The 17382-nt window shown below is 43.2% G+C and overlaps 1 protein-coding gene across 4 annotated transcripts in view; it reads right to left on the minus strand.

The window, feature by feature from the left end:
• cplx2b (complexin 2b) overlaps positions 1-17068 on the minus strand; it is a 100875-nt gene extending 83807 nt beyond the window's left edge. Inside the window, exons 1-2 of one of the 4 annotated variants that reach the window (XM_033633200.2) lie at positions 15501-17068; positions 14372-14490 (exon numbers count right to left, since the gene is read on the minus strand). In XM_033633200.2, coding sequence (XP_033489091.1) covers positions 14372-14402 — 31 coding nt within the window. In that variant the 5' untranslated portion in view covers positions 14403-14490; positions 15501-17068. Of the gene's footprint in view, positions 1-14371; positions 14491-14664; positions 14792-14918; positions 15076-15500 lie in introns of those variants that run through there. The other 3 variants (XM_033633201.2, XM_078169568.1, XM_078169567.1) reach the window with 3 other exon arrangements.
• Between the last annotated feature and the right edge of the window lie 314 nt (positions 17069-17382).

The following is a 17382-nucleotide window of genomic DNA, read 5'->3' on the forward strand; positions in this document are numbered from 1 at the left end:
CACAGCTCTTTTAAAAACAGCATGAAGATGAGGCCGTGCCCATAGCTCATCCAGACACAGTCCATATCAGCCTCATTAGCAGAGAGTGGACAGAGCAAGACGGATAGAGGGCAGAGAGGAGGAGAGGACAAAATGGAAGATGAAAAGGAAAAACAGATAAGGATGAGCAAAGAGGAAGGACATGCGGAAGAGGGCATATAAAAGCCACTGATTTATAAATGCAGGTTTGTTTCAGTACATTGAGGGAGATGAAGTAAATTATGATTTGATTTCTTACTGCTGCTATTTGAATGCACAAAAGAGACAAAATACAAATGGGTCTCTGTATCTTTCTTTGAAATAATATGAACAAATAACAGCCCATATACCTGCCGGGGTTTGTAAGGTCACACAGTTGTAAAAATCTCCATATAGCCATATATCCTCAGGGATCTTCAGCTAATCCTAATTAATCCATAGGATAATTATGTGTTATCTCCGATGTGACGACACAGCCAGAGCACAGGGAATTGCCTCATACAGTGTATTGCATATTACAATTTTACAGTTGGACTATGATGACACAGTGAACGCAGGTTTCCATATCTGGACCTAAAACACCCACGTTAGTCCACCACATGCAGCAATGTGCAACCCAGTCGTCAGAAAAAATGTTGGTGTTGTACATTTCTTCAAAGCATGATTACATTCTCATGGCTTCAGTGTTTTACAGGTCCAATAACCCCAGAAGGGAGACGGAGCAGCGACCCTGTCCTACATATAGATATAAAAGTGGCAATTGAGAAGTCTCTACATATTTTTTGGTGTCCTTTCATGGGTGCTTGCCTGTAGCTGCTAAGTTAGCAGCAGTTGTAGCAGGGCTAGGTGCGTTAGCCTGTTTCTATGCACTTTTGCCGCTGGGTTCTGAGGCGCACAGTGCAAAATCTGTTTTCTGAAAAGTTACAAAACAATCCATTGTGGCTCACAAGTATGTCCGTACACTTGGAATATTAAGGTAAACGTTAGCTAACTGGTTCATCTCATCGATAGGGTCAGTTGCCGCAAATTGATTTAGCGTTAGCTAGCTCACGATTGCACAAGGATAATAAGGTAACAGTTAGACCATTATCAATGTTGTGGACGTTGTAGGTCTTTTTATCTTTGCTATTAATATGTTGGATTCATGATAATGTGTATTTTCAGATTTTTTAATCAAAAAAACCCCCTGAAACTCAATTTAAATTATATTCATATACCGCAAAACTGTATGGGACAAGTCTTCCTTTCACACAAAACTGTCGCTCAGCAAAGATGGGAAATATAATATAATTGTTTATTTAAACCAGTATGAATATTAGTTGTATAAAAATAAGGCTTCAGATAATATATCAATTATGAATCATTCATTTGATCTAGCTATGACAGACAGGCATCAGAGTGAGTGAGTTACAGCCCCCAACATACCAACATACCAACACAACACCAGTTTAAAACTGTTAAAACAATACTCACAGCTTGGATTGATTTCTAAGAAAAACCCTTTTGAGTCTTTTGATCTGAGGACCCTTCCAGACAAACAGAATATGAACAATTTACAGGGTAACTGAGGAATGAACACATAATTTAAGGTAACCAACAACTCTTTTACACATCCGAAGAACTTCTAAAAAAATGAACTGCTTTCCAACCAGACCAGGCCTCTACTGACCTATGGCTAAGCCCCGCCCTCAAACGCAATGAGCCAATCACAGTGCGTATAGCCATTCCCATACACTCGGACATTCTCTGCCTGGACGTCCATTGAAATGCATTACAGAAAGTCAGTTTTGTTCAGTTTTATGAGCCTTTTCTGAGATTTGAAGTTTAAAAATGGTCAAACGGTGTGCATGGGGTACATGCAACTCTGACACAAGGTATCCTGAGAGGCTGGGCGACCACGTGTATTTTTTACACTTTAAACCACATCTCAACCGAGAAAAGTGTCTCCTTTGGCTAAAGTTGTGTGGTAACGTTAGACCACAACATCAACTCAACGTGAATAAGATTAACAATGATGTCTACATCTGTTGTAAGGTAAGTCAACATTGTGTTTGAGGCAACATATTGTCACTTTGCTGGAAAGAAATATAAAGTTATCTTTAACATCTCTAGCTAACGTTAGCTAAAGTTAGCCTAACGTTAGCTCCTAGCTGCGTTGTTCATCATGTCACCTTGTTTGCTGGGAGTTCATTAGCCTATTTTGTTCTAGTTTTGTTCTTTGGTGATCGTACATCATTGTTAGCTGTTGTCCAAAGGGCTCTAGTTAAACTGAGTGCATGAATGCTGATCCTCTATCTTGTTGTCTTTGATGGCGACGGCAACAATATGTGGTTCACAAGCGTACACTGTGACCTGTAAATTCTTGTAATTTAAGCATTTCATCGACCTTCTCAACAATAAAATGATGAATATATCCCTCCAATGCGTAGTTTAGGCCCTTTTAGTTACTTCTCAATGACATCTGATCGTTATGTCTCCAAAAAACATCAATTGCCTCCTGCGAAATGCCGTGTAATGTGACACCTGCCATAGCGCCGGTCACTGAATGTTGATATTTTGTACGAGTGAGTGGAGGAAGGCGTGGCTTAGCCATAGGTCAATTAGAGGTAACCAACAACCCTTTTACACATCCGAACAACTTCTATAACAAAATGAACTGCTTGGCAACCAGACCAGGCCTCTGATTGAGACAGGCCTTTATTTGTCAAAATGTGCAGCCACAGCTAGTAAAGGGACTAGGCGTTTAACTGGGACTACTTTTAATTGATGTTAACTTAAGTTACATTTCAACAATGTTGTGGTTAACATGTGGCTAGGTTTGCCTGCATTTACGAAAAGATTATGTTTTGGCTCAAAATACCTGGTTTTGGAGGCAGTGGAAAAGCAGCATTGTCTTGGTGAAAAACAGCAGCTTTTTGTGCCACTATCTCGGCAGGACAAACAGTGACAGGTCACTAAAACATACCCATGTTTGAGGGCTAAAAATCCACAGCAAACACAGCAACGGGCCCCTAAACACATGGATATTTGGGGGCTGAAATGCAGCTGAAAAAACAGCAACAGGTCACTAAAACACATCAACGTTTGTTACCTGAAAGCTGCTGGAAAAACAGAGATAACAAAAACAACCAGTTTTGTTTGCTGGTTTAGAACAACGGGTCAGTAGTGGTCTGTAGATCGGTGACACACCATTCACCACCCCCTCCACCTCCCGATGACAAAGTCGGCTCATACACTTTTAAAACACTGATATGATACACATGAAACATGCAAATGTGATATATTCATGACTTCCACAAACATACAATGTCAACATTTTCTTCTGGCAGCAGGTCTGGTTTGTGTGTATTCCATTTATTGGTATTTATTCCATGACACTACAAACACCCAAGGCATTTTGTATTCAATCTCTGCCTATTGTTATTCAGTAGTGGTGGTTAATATGATCCCAAATCCAGATCAATTCCCATAGTCCATTCTGTCTGTTTTCAAAACATTATGAAAATCCATTCAAAGGGCAGCTGTGGCCTCAAGGTGAGAGAAATGGCTTGTAACTGATATAATAAGAGGCCCTCAGTCCAGTCCTCTGACCTTCATCAGCACAGTTGAGGTGCCCTTGAGCCAAACACTCATCCTCTAGCCAGTGACACCAGATCACTGAGAGAGGCATTAAACCTGCTTTGAATAAATACAGCCACACGTCCTTGTCAGACGGAGTTACTGTGCAGCAATAGCTTTAAGAAAGGCAAATATTAGATCAATTAATGCCTTCATTCCTCAAAGATTCTTGAACGCATATTTTTCCTATTGAAAAGACGCCGCAGCTTTAACACTGCTGGTTTGCACAGAAAATGGAGCAACAACAAATAAGTCACGAAGAAGAATCCAGACGAAACTGACTGACAGCAGTGTGACTTTCCATTTGTTTTCGCTCCTCAAATCCCTGACTCAGTGTGTGTATCTGTGTATGCATCCTGCCCAAACACTCCGCGGTACATCCACTGTTATTGTCCAGTGTTACTTTCTGTTGACACATAGACGTTTGTCTTCTCAGAGACTGTTTACATGTGTCCAGTGGATGTGTGTAAAAGGCTCAACTGCAGGCTGCACAGTCTGTGCTGTTGTGGTGCGGTTCTCCCGGCATTCCCTCGGCGTTCCCCTGCTGTGGTTTTCAACCGAGTGGGAGGTCTGTCGCATTTCACTGATTACGACTCCCTGTGTGTGTGTGTGTGTGTGTGTGTGTGTGTGTGTGTGTGTCCTTGGCTTTGTTTATCAGTATGTCAGTGGGCTTGAATTGGATGTTTTTGTCCTGGTGGTGTGTGTCGGTGTTCACGCGTGTGTGTGTTGCTCTCCAATTTTGTGTTTTTCCGTGTGTTTGTGTCAGCATCATCTCTCTCTCGCTCTGCGTCTTACTTGGGCACACGCACACGCACACACACACACACACACACACACACACATACACTTATTTTATCATCTAATGCCAGCTACAGCCGACTACTAAGGTCCACCCCAGTCTCTCTGTCTGTCACACACTTTCTCTTTCTCTTTCTCTTTCTCTTGCCACACACACACACACACACACACACACACACACACACATCCCAGTTTCCCCTGTGGCTGCCTGATTGAGGTTTCCTTGCCTCGCCCTTCAGATTTACTGTAATAGTCGAAGGAGGGAGGGAGCAAAGAAAGGGAAGGACATTTAACCGAAGGATGGAGAGACAAAGAGGGAATAGAGAGAGTGATGGAGTAAAAGTAGAGAGGGTTGGGGAGCTGGGAGGGTGGGAGGGGATTAATGAGGGGGCAAAAGGAAGGTGAAATAAAGGTAGGAGGAAACCTGATTTAAGATAAGGAAGATTAGAAGTGGGAGGAAAGTGTTAGAGGGGAAGAGGGAATTGAAAACAGATTGATGAATGAAAGACTGATAGAAGTTGGGGAGGAAAGAGGAGACAGAGAGAAACTCCGAGGCTCCACAAGACAGAAAGCATCGCCCATTAAACGCAGATTACAGCTTCTGCCGGTCCAGAGTGCGGCGCGACTTTACAACCTCTGCCGTCAGCCACTGATGATATAACACCCAGTTTTAAAGATCAATTTGTCACTTTTCATCTCCTCCTACACCTCATTCTCCTCCTCTTCCTCCGCCGAGGCTGCGGGCAGAGATGCCGGGGGAAGGAGGGGGGAGGAGCTGCAGCTCCATCGAAAGGAGGTGAGTAAGCTGAGCAGTGTTTACGAGAACCTCTGGTGATGTCATACACGATGAATCGTCCCCTCTCCCCTTGCATGGTTTCCTGTTCTAGCAACAAGCACACGCTGACAAACACACACACATTTCTCTAACTGCTTGGTAGACTGAATCAATTCCTCATTTGTCCTTTTCTCTCCACATGTCACTGATAAGCTACGGCTAATAGTTCAGGCCAGGGACGCCAGCAGTCCTTGAAGTGGCTCTATGGTTTGAGTGTATTTACTACAATTTAAAGGAGCAGTTAGGTGTTTTTACAGGCTTTACCTTCATCTACCAATCGTACATTTTATATTATGTATTTTCCATCTCATAAACTTAACTCAGTGACTGTTAATAATTGATGAGGAGATGAGGAGGAGATTGTAATAATGCATCAATGATATTTTTTGTACAAGTAAAGGCTCTGCACACAGGTGCTTTCACTTTAATTCTGACTGATCAGACCTCTGCTCAGGTTAAAGTTTGGCATGGCTACGCTAAGGGTTGACTGATCCTAAGTCCTGCACTCTTTAATTACTGTTGCTAGGTCGGACGAGCTTGACAAAAAGTAACATGGTGAAGCTACATCCGATTAGGTGGATGCCACCATGTTTAATAAATATTTTCTGGGCGTGAGGCAATATAGCTTTGAAAATCCGACAGCCAGGACTACAGAATGTGATGAAAGGATATATTCACAATGTTAATTTTTATGTACAACATAAAACCACACAGGGCGGCACGGTGGTGTGGTGGTTAGCACTCTCGCCTCACAGCAAGAGGGTTGCCGGTTCAATCCGGGGCGTGGGAGCCCTTCTGTGCAGAGTTTGCATGTTCTCCCTGTGTCAGCGTGGGTTCTCTCCGGGCACTCCGGCTTCCTCCCACAGTCCAAAGACATGCAGGTTAATTGATAACTCTAAATTGTCCGTAGGTGTGAATGTGAGTGTGAATGGTTGTCTGTCTCTATGTGTCAGCCCTGTGATAGTCTGGCGACCTGTCCAGGGTGTACCCTGCCTCTCGCCCGATGTCAGCTGGGATAGGCTCCAGCTCCCCTGCGACCCTCAAGAGGATGAAGCGGTTAGAAGATGAATGAATGAATGAATAAAACCACACGAATTCTGATCTTAACGAAAAAGTAATAGCACAGACAGAGAATGAAAAGACGATTAGTCAAGGAGTCACGCTCCTGCATTCCTGGGTATATTTTTAGGGGGTACACAGTGAACACATTCTTCTCAGTATTTAGAACATGTACATTTGCAATGTATTCTCATAGAATCATCGTATGACATCCCACGAATGATGTTACGTCCTTAAAATACAGTTAAGTAACATAAGTTTAGGTTTAGGCTATAAAAGGTACTGCGGTTAGGTTTAGGAAAAGAAACATGGTGAGGATGTACCTTAAAATGTCTCCAGGGGTAAGTCCTGGGCAGAAGTCTGTTTTTTTTGTGACCCATCCACCACCCCAACATCCATCCATCCATTTTCTAACTGCTTATCCTGTTGGGGGTCGCAGGGGGCTGGAGCCTATCCCAGCTGACATTGGGTGAGAGGCAGGGTTCACCCTGGACAGGTCACCAGACTATCACAGGGCTGACACATAGAGACAGACAACCATTCACACTCACATTCACACCTACGGACAATTTAGAGTCACCAATTAACCTGCATGTCTTTGGACTGTGGGAGGAAGCTGGAGCACCTGGAGAGAACCCACGCTGACACAGGGAGAACATGCAAACTCCGCACAAAAGGGCTCCCCCACGAATCGAACTGGGAACCCTCTTGCTGTGAGGCGACGGTGCTAACCACCACACAACCGTGCTGCCCCCACCCTAACATACCCTATCTAAATATATAAGCACATACAGCGAGCAGCAGCAGCGAACATGTGCACGGAAACACAGGGCTCAGCGGGAACGAAGCAAGCGAACACGCCGTCTGTGGTCATTTTGACTCGACCAGCAGATTTCATCACAAGTCGATTGGCTGTTGAAACAGGAGAGCAGAACCAGCCACTGGTGATCTGACTAGTGGAGTTGCAGGTGACACCATCAGCCGGCTTAAATCGAGCTCAGACAGGCCAGTTCACCTGCTGCAACTTTTTCTCGGCAACGTTCTAAAACGGTCTCGTCTCGTTGCGAATCCTTGGTCTAAACTGGGCTTTAGACTGATAGAGTCAGTCTTGTTTGTCAGGTATAATGTCATGGTCAAAATATTGCCAAATAGGTGTTGCAGGAAGCTTGATGATGGAGTCACAACTCGTAATACTAGTTGATGAACTACCTTAGCGAGATTATTGCAAACACGCCAGCCTGCTGGGTATATGGTAGAACTAGTCAGTCACAATAGTTCTCCAGGCTCACTGGTTAGCCAAATTCAACCCAAGTTGAATTCAACATATAAGACTAGAACAGATGTACTTACACCCTGCTAGCATATCTGTTGAAATACACTGATTATGCTTAAATTATTTCTTTTTTAATGGTTGTTTAACCACTCCCATGATCACAGGTGGGTGTGCTGCACAGAGTATAGTAAAGGAATACCATTAGCCTGGGTGCAGTTACTTAAATCCATATGATTAGTAGTGAACCAACTACAACAACCAGCATGGTCTGTTCTTATATCCCTGTACAGACTGTTAATGCTCTCCTCAGATAAGCCATTCAAACTCTTGGGGTCCCTGACATGAAAAACTTTGGGAACTTTTTATGTATGACTTGCATTTCAAAGACAGAGAGGGTCATGTATGGCAGAGAGGAGCCCTTCCTGAGTGCCATGCGAGATGAACTTGCGCATCACTGTACAAAACAGACAGAATACAAATCACGGCCTAGATGGGAGCAGATGGAGTGTGAGTTTCTCCTCAGAGCGCACAGAGAGAGAGGTGAGATAATAGCCCACAGCTAATCCACTGCACTCTGAAAACTCATTACTCCTTAAGAAGGAAACAAAGAAAATCTTGCTCCCCAAGACGGTAAGAAATACTCTGCTTAAGGTGAAGACCTTGGCACAAACTGCCTGGTTTTCCTCATGTGTGAAATTTCTTTTATGCACAGTTCGGCGGATTTGACTCGTTCTTTATTGACGAGGAGCTTTGTATGAGGCTGGTGGCGCCACCTGCACAAACACACCCGCCAGCAGTGAACCACACATACACACATTTCTAACTACATAATGAACACACAGATACTGTAAGTGACACACACACACACACACACACACACACACACACACACACATACAGACCGGCAGCAACACACCAGGGTGCATGTGTGCAAGTTTAAGCTCCTGAACTGCAAACCATGTAGACATTTTTGCTGATCATTTTTGAATACAGGCTGTACAATTTATTATTCCTGTATGCATTTTACACATAGAAAAAAAAATGTATTGGCAGACTCTTGAAACTTGCTGTGTAAGCCGTCACGATGAATAAAATGTCTGCATAAATTGACTGCTGGAACCACAGGAAAACAAACAAAAAACATAGTTGCATGGTTTGCAGTTTGGTTGGTTGTCATGTAAAGTATGAATATTTTGTAGTAAATAGCTGAACACACACAAAACCACTTGTTGTTTGTGCTTTGAATTCTTATATGATATCAGTAAATCTGCTGACTACATTGTGTCTCTGCTTGGAGGTCAATTACTTTCAATATAAGACAAAATCATGCTCCTGAGTGTATGAGTATAATCTATGGAGAAAGTTCCTGCTTAAAACTTGTCATTATCATGTCATATATTGTTTTTATTTTAAATTTACTTAACCAGGAAAAGCCTCAACAAGATTATAAACCATGTTTACAAGAGTACCCAGCCTGTTCTAAACTCCACCCCAATCCTGACTCATCAAATACTGATGCTTTGTTGGTGGGCCTCGGCCGCAGACACCAATACGTAGAGGCACCCTCAGTACCAGTATGATACACACTGGTTGGCGGCTGTTTCTGACATCACTGGCAACTATTGTAGTATAAAAAGTGAGGAAGTCTGCATAGGATGGGTGAAATGGGAGGTGGATGGGTCAAACAAACCCAGTCTGGACTTTCACCCAGGAGCCTGCTGTTTGTGTCATGTGTGAAACCAAGAGTCTAACTCGCCAAATATTGCTGCTTGACCAGTGGGCTCATGCCTGCATATGACACACTAGGCATCCTCTTGCATCTGTTTGACATTTCGGGACCCTGTGTCAATTTACCCTTGTTACATGCATCATGTCTTTTCAAAATACACTTCCGTTTTCACAGGAAATGTACAGTTTCGCCTCATCAGATGCATACTCTTTTTCAAAATCAACTTACAACATTGATAAAAACTTATTCCTTATGGAACAAAAGTATAAGCTCAACATTCACACAGGAAACAAACGGCGACCGCCTCGGTGAAAGTCTGGGATTTGTTGGAACACCCACCCTAAAAGGGACCTTCCAACTTTTATTAAGTTGTTGCTGGTGGCGTTTCAAATCAAACACTGGTATACGTTTTGTGGTAAGACGATATGCCACCAGGAGGCCTTAGAAACTCGTGCCGTGACAGGTGCCATTTTGTGTCTGGTGCCTAAATCACTGACGGAGTGGTGGTATATGACGACTACAGAATGAGAACAGGCTAAAAGTCAGTCGACTTATTTTATTAACAATGTGGTGTGCCATTATGTGTAGCATGCTATGCTAATGATGTATCTCAATGGTCATGATGTTACATTACATTAGTAACTGTTGTGGTTTTAACCTAAAAACGAAGTGTTTTACCTGTGTTGTATAAGTTTATTTTTAAAAAGACTGTGTGCATTTTGTGAGCAGAAACTGTAAGAAATGGAATTGTGTTTCGAAAAGTCACAATGCATGTAATGAGTGCCAATTGACACGCCATCCTTGAATGACCAAAACAGACGTAGGAGGATACCTAGCACGTCATATTTGGACATGTAGGGCAACTGACCAAGCGTTGGTACTTGAAGAGTTGGGATAAGAACGTGCTGGAGTGTCCTGGCTAAGACAGGCAGCAGCACATCGTATAAAGTTTCAGACATACAACATAAAACAGTTACAGACAATAAAATGTGTTAACATGTATTATATTAATCTAAATCTGTCCTAAAGAAGTGATTATTTGCTGGATTAAATTTTAAAATATGAATTTAATGTACAAAAAAATGGTTCCAGAAAGTTTTACAGTGTCGCAGACAACATCTGTCTTCAGGTGAAATAATCTCATATATTTATTCTTCAAACTAGAGCAATCTGACAGACTGATGCATATTGATTCTTCATCTGGGTCGCACGGTGTCCTTTATACATTTTTAATGTGTCTGAAGCAATCAGGACGCCCTCACTGGACAAACTGAAGAGGAGTTATCAGGCTGAGCTCGTCTGGTGAAAATGTAAACAGTGGAAAAAGGAAGTAGGCAGCACACTGCAGCGATATTGTGTTATCATGGAAATAATGAGAAACACCTGCCGAGCTGACAGCACGACAAACTCAGTCAGGCTCATCCGAAAAGTCCCATAGTACACAGAACTCTTTTAAAAATAACATCAATGTAACACCAATCACATTTTACATCAAGCGGAGATGTGAGGAGAGTCCCTGTGTCAGAGTGTCAATAAATGTTTGTATCTTCTTTTGACCACAAAAAGTAGATGGAGCTTCACATTCAGCAGCTGTTGAAGGAAGTGAATCCAGGTCTGCCTCGTGCTTTAACGTCTCTACCTGCTACACTGTACAGATTCACTCTGACATGACCTCAGATCCACCATCACCTCCAGAGAAACAGTCACGACCGCATGTACACGCCGCATTAAGTCATGCAATGGAAAACAGCTGGTCAAGCAGTGTGTGTGTGTAGCTTGGTACCATGTGATGAGATTAAAGGCTTGTTATGGTTACAGTCTGTTGAATTAGTGTGTGCACCATGTTAGGGGAAGACTGTTGGTAGGAAACATGATGTGAACCTCTGTCTCTAGTGTCAAAGTTACATCATCTCATGTCTCCTGCAATAATTGCTGCATCTTGTTTTTAGTTATTTTAAGCTTTGTAAATTTGAGTCTGGTAAAAAAGCAACAGAACAAGGGCCTGAAAACAAATTTTCTCAATCAGTGTCTCAATATAAGAGACGGGGTCCTATGTGAACACAATTTCCTACAAAAGTCTGAACAGCTGTGATACATTTTCCCCAGAGAGATAACTTTCTGAGCAGGTGTTGGTTAGTGCTCTTCTCACTTGCTTGAGGTGGGTGGGGCTCATTTTTAAAAAAAAGCAGGTCGTATGCTTCCATCAAGAAGCAGCCTCTGGGTATAAAACTTGAGCCAAACACTGAAGTGCCAGAAACTGCAGTTCCTCTAATGGCCACTTGAGGCTGAGCCAACTTCCATAGACCCCCATGCTAAAATGCCGAACTGTTTTTTACAGCCTGGTACAAAAAACGGTTTCGGTCTTTGTGGCTAATTTCCACCTTCAAGACAACTGTACAAGGGATCCATTTTTATAGCTTGGCTGTCTGCTACTAAAGCGTAACTCCAGATTCACAGAGTATAGGTACCTACCCTATTTTGTTGTGTTTTCAGTTAACCTTTCAGTCATCTAAAGAAATCTTGTTCAGCATTTGGTTGTACTTAAAATCCTTATTTTGGATATTGACTTTTTCTGGTTCATTTTGTTTAAATGGTTTTAGGCTGGTTTTTGCTTGTGAAAATATGCATTAGCACACAGTTTTCACATTTAACCAAAGCTGTGAATGCACAGTGCTAACAAAGCTAGCAGCTAGCATTAAGCTTAGCTCCACCCTCTCATCCAAATATGGTCACCTCTGGCTCCACAAATCCAAGATGGAGACAACTGAAGTCGCAAGAAGTGGTGGTGCGAAAAGCCAAAATGGTTCAAACAATAAAATCAAAATAAAATTATGTGCATAATCAGCACTGCATCTAACTGTGCAGCCCATACTACTACCAGTTTAGCACACTATTAACTTGAATGGGGATAAGATAATTAAACCGTGCAGCTCTTCAAGACTTTCCAATTGTTATTGTAAGAAATCAATTGTATCTGGGTACTTTGTGATGGCTGTGGGGCTCAAAAAAATTATCTGATGATTTACAGACAGCTGTTCAGCCATGAAGGTCAATGGGAAGAATTTTTTTTTGGGCCACAGGGTGTCACATAATGGTGTAATTCCACTGTTTGGCCGTTACATAATTGGCTTCAAAGCCCAGTGCACTTTCTGGGTGCCTGGAGAATAGTTATTGTCATAGGAAAATACATACAATTTGAAATCAAATTTTCAGAGGTTTCAATACTTGGGCAACAAATACTCTGAATGCTCAAGAGATGCAAATGAATTTCAGTGCAGATACGTCAGTCCTTTCATCTACTGATGACATCAACCACAGCAGACCAGAGCTGGATTTCAATGCTCTATGGGCCTACCACAGATAAATCACCAACAGCAGGGGCATAAATAAAGAGAGCGCAGGCAGTGTGGATGCACAGGGGCCTGTGGGGTGTGGGGCGGAGAATGGTCCCCTGATAGTGATTAGATTGCCAGCATAGAAATATGCCTGTGTTCAAAGAGCTGGAGTTGAATTCAAAATAGTGCCATTAGTCATATATGACCTCTGTCATGTTTTTTTTTGTAAAATAATAGCAATCTATATCAAAATCATATGCTTATTCTACATTAACTAAATATAAACTATAAATAAACATTAAAACAGTTTGTCCTATGTCAAGTTTCTATTTGATCATGCGACAACACCATGACATGTAGCAGTAATTCCCAACTGGTCCAACCACGGGGTCCAGATTTCTTGTATTCAATGTCATACTTGCATTTGGCCGTGTCGTTGACCTAGTTTGCTGTCTCTGCTTAGTAGCCATCCATTAATCACTCACTCTACAGCAGGAAATGGCTCTTCAAAATAAAATCAAACTGAATGATTTTAAAAATTAATTTGTGCCAGCTTCAATTAAGATTTTAAATAATGTAGCTTGATGCATCAGGGGGTGTGCTGTGCTTTGCTGATGATGCTCTGTTGTGTGCTGGTGTTATGTGCAATACAGGAGAGGCAGATGTGCAATACTGTAATATGTAGTATGTTTTTATGGTGTATGCTTTTCATTTCCTCTGGACTATTATTGTAAAGCAGCTCCTGAGTCCAAGACAAATTTCCCTACAAGGACAATAAAGTAGGCCTATATCGTATCATATCATAAAATAAAAGTTATGTGCCGGAAATTCACTGTACTTAAAAATAAAGTGTGTTTTTTAGAAACCTTACACATTCAAGAATCACTTTCTGTCCATTCAGAATAAACCTGCGACCCACTTTTGGACTGCGACCCACCAGTTGGGAACCACTACCATATCCAGTATGTGCACGCCCTTGCCAAGCAGCCTCTCTCCTATGTGAAACCCACTGAGGACCCTTCACCTTCCACTGCACCATCTGCATCTTCATCCATAATAACAAGTTCATATTCCTTCAAAATTCATTACTCTGTTGTGATTATCTCATGTCCGGGGAGTTGTTGCAGCACAGGCAATTAGAAAATCACTCACGTCTGCGTGCTGGAATGAAATTATTGAAGATTAGATTCTGCCTTGATTATCTTTTTTCCCCCCTTCAGGTGGAAAATGTGTACTCAGCACGTGGAGATAAGAGTCGCTGCGGCGTCCAGTCAAGAGGCGCCACCGCAGTGTGGTTAATGGTGAGACTGAGCCATGGTTAAGACCTGTTTCAACACCTCTTGGTAAGCAGGTTGCACTCACTGGAACATGAAATAACCTTTCGGCCACAGCGGTTCAGTCTACGTTACAAATCACCAGCCTGTTACAGTAAGCTGAGGGCTACTCAGTGTGCCCCAGGGGCCAACCACACCATGTGTGCAGCAAGGCAGCAGCAGATGTGGAGGAAGAACGCGCGCAGGGAAGGGAAGCAGAAAAAGAAATAAAACTTCCTCCGCTGCAGCTGGAGAGAATAATGATGTGTGTGTGCAGCAAGACGCAGAATTGGGAAGGCAGTGAGTATCAAGAAGTCAGACAGGAGTTAGGAATCATCGGACTTAAACACGCATATGCATTCACTCTCAGGGATGGAAAAAGGTGGATCTTACCTCCCAACGCTTGTTTCATAACGAAATTCATGATGATGGCTTTTAATTCCTTGCCTTCCTTGTCTGAGCGATGTTACATTCAATAGTAACAGAAAAGTAGAAGTCCTTTGTAGCCAGATCTGGAAGAGAAAACAATACAAAAACTATATTTCTTGCAAAAAAAACAATAATCCCAAGCTTAAAAGTCTTAAAACTGATTACAAGACAGCAAAAGCAAAGAGCAATACATCACATAGCATGCAGGATCATGACTTTAAATGCAACTGAGTGCGATAAAATCCCTAAAAACTCACTTTACCACCACTACACCCACGCTCCCATTCAAATATTCAAAGACTACTGTGGAAAAATTCAACAATAATTTCTGAAACTTCTCTTTTTGGCTCCAATTTGAGCCTGCACGGAGCCAAACAGTCACATCTAGGCTTATAAAGTCTGTATCTGTGTGTCAGGCACGTTCCCTCAATGCGCCAACTGAAGGACACCAAGGTCAATGGTTCAAACACAACCTGAACACACCGGGAAAAAACACCTCAAATCTACAGACCAAATCAGCAGCTACGGCTCTTCAGTTCCTTGCAAATGTGGCGCTTTTTTCCCCCAAGAATCCCGCACAGCTGATTGTGAGGTGTCAGGCTCCAGTAACGTGTCACGACAATCAGTAATAACCTCTATGTGCCCGCAGCCGAGCGAGTTTGGAGTAAGTGCACGGCGCGAGTCCTCAGCTTGGCAGGACAGACTGTCATGCATGTGGACGCAAGTCTAAACCACTGCTGTGTATTTTTCCTGATCATGTGGTAAAACTTTCCATCCTCCATTGGAGGGGCATTGGACACAGCCATCCCACTCCGGCATCACAGAAAGCTGCTCGTGTAGTGAGCGTTAATTAAGCAGCAACGCAGACTGATGCGTGCATATTTACAGCCACATATGCAGTGAACGTGCAGTTAATGTGCTCACAAATCGACCTGATTGTGCATTTGCGTGCAGAGACACAGAGATGGTGTAAAAGCATGGATGCACATGCACTTCCTTGTTTGATCGGAGCCTGGTTTCAGCACCACCGCGAGTGGATAGCTCCCCGCGCCTTTGCATTGCATTGAAGCAGCAGCATCAAGCATCGATTTACCTCCGTCCGGCGACTGGCTGAAATCCTCCTCACACACCAAGCCAAGGATGAGGAGAGCAGAGCTTGCGGCTGCAGCACCCTCTGGAACCAAAGTTATCCTGCAGCAGGCAACAGCAGCACAGGCTAATCTAACTGCTCGTCCCTCGCATCTCCGGCTCCCGGGGCTGGAAAAAGGACGTCCTTGGTGCCTCCTCCTGCCTGCCGCTTCGTCTTCCTGCACACACACACACAAACACACACGCTCACTTACACACACACACGCGCGCACGTAGAGAGAAAGAGGAGGAGTAGATGGGGGGGTTGGTGGTTTGCGGAGGGTGAAGCAGCTGCCGTTCACACCATGATGGGAAGGAGCGACTGAATCACATGGAGGGGATGGAGGGAGAAACGTCCCACTAACGTCCTCCTGACCGATAGAGAGAGATCAATTATTCAGCCCTGATGCTGGCTGGCTGCTCTGTCCTACAGCCCGCCCTACCGTGAGTCTCGGTAACGGGGAGAGGGACTCGGCTTTCACTTAAAACGGTAGCGCATGATATAACGGGAATATGAAGGGGTAAATATGTTGTAGCTGGATGTGTCTTTGTTTGCCTGCACTGTGAAATGTGTAATGACACACATTCGGTTTGTAGCAGTCGGATATGATGTGGAGAAATCACCAAATGTTCCTGTGGGGTTCCTTCCGTGCTGCTACAGCTGATTCCAGTGTGAGCTCTTCCCTACACCATATTGTTCTTTATTATATTTGACTTGTTTCATCATGATACTCTGCTACACATCAGCACGTATCAGTGGTGTGCACAGACTGTGGAAGAGGCAGGGGTAAATTGAAGAGAGGCACCTTCTCCTGATACCTGGGATGTGACATGTCAACCCAGTTGCCAGATAAAAATGTTGGCATTGTACATTTCTGCAAACCATGGATACTTTACATGTGTGCCTTATTATATAGGACACTTCAGTCACACAACAAATGTTTATTCTATCAGCAGAACATAATTTGGCGTCTACACTCCGGCCTAATCGTTCCCCACAATATGTTTACATGAGATATTGGGGATATTGGATGCTGGGGTGGAGGTGGGGCTGAAAGAGCAATCGGCAGTACTGATGCAGGGCGGCAGTGGGACTGAGAAGGCAAAGGGAGAGCCGGCAAGATTTTGCATCTTAAATAGACCGCCAAATTGGGAAGGTGTGTTTTGGAGATGACATACGGGTAGTGACGTATGAATCAGTGCAGCTCGAGTTGACTGCCCTAGCTAGCTCGCAGGCAGCTATGGCTAACATGTAGTTAGATTCAGGGACAAAAAACACCTGGGTATGGTTAAGAAAAGATTATGTTTTGGTTTAAAATATCCAGGTTTCGGGGGCACAATCCTGCCTGGGAATGCAGCGATATCAAGATAAGAAACAACCCTGTTTTTGTGGCACTATCCTGACTGAAACACAACCGAGGCCTAGTAATAAACAACCTCTTTTCGTTGCACTACCCCTGCAGGAAACGCAGCGATGTCTTGGTAAAAAACAACTGCTTTTCACGGCACTATCCCCGAAGGAAGAACAGAAACAGGTTTCTAAAAAAAAATCAATCAAGAAGAATCAAGAAGATCTGCATGTAAAACAGCAACTGGTCGCTAAAAACCACTCACGTTTAGGGACTAAAAAGGCCTGCAGTACAAACTGCTGCCATGGAAATGCTGCGATGACTCGCTAAAAAACAATGGTTTTTATTGTTCATTGTTCTCAAACAGCAGTCTGCAGTGGTCTACAGCCTCACAGACATCTCAGCAAGGTAACACACTATCCATCCTCCCCACCCCCTGATGACAGCCAGCTCATATACTACACCATTTTAAAAATGTGGAAAAGATACATACGAAAC

Source organism: Epinephelus lanceolatus, chromosome 7 (assembly GCF_041903045.1).
Source record: "Epinephelus lanceolatus isolate andai-2023 chromosome 7, ASM4190304v1, whole genome shotgun sequence".
Classification (NCBI taxonomy): Eukaryota; Metazoa; Chordata; class Actinopteri; order Perciformes; family Serranidae; genus Epinephelus; species Epinephelus lanceolatus.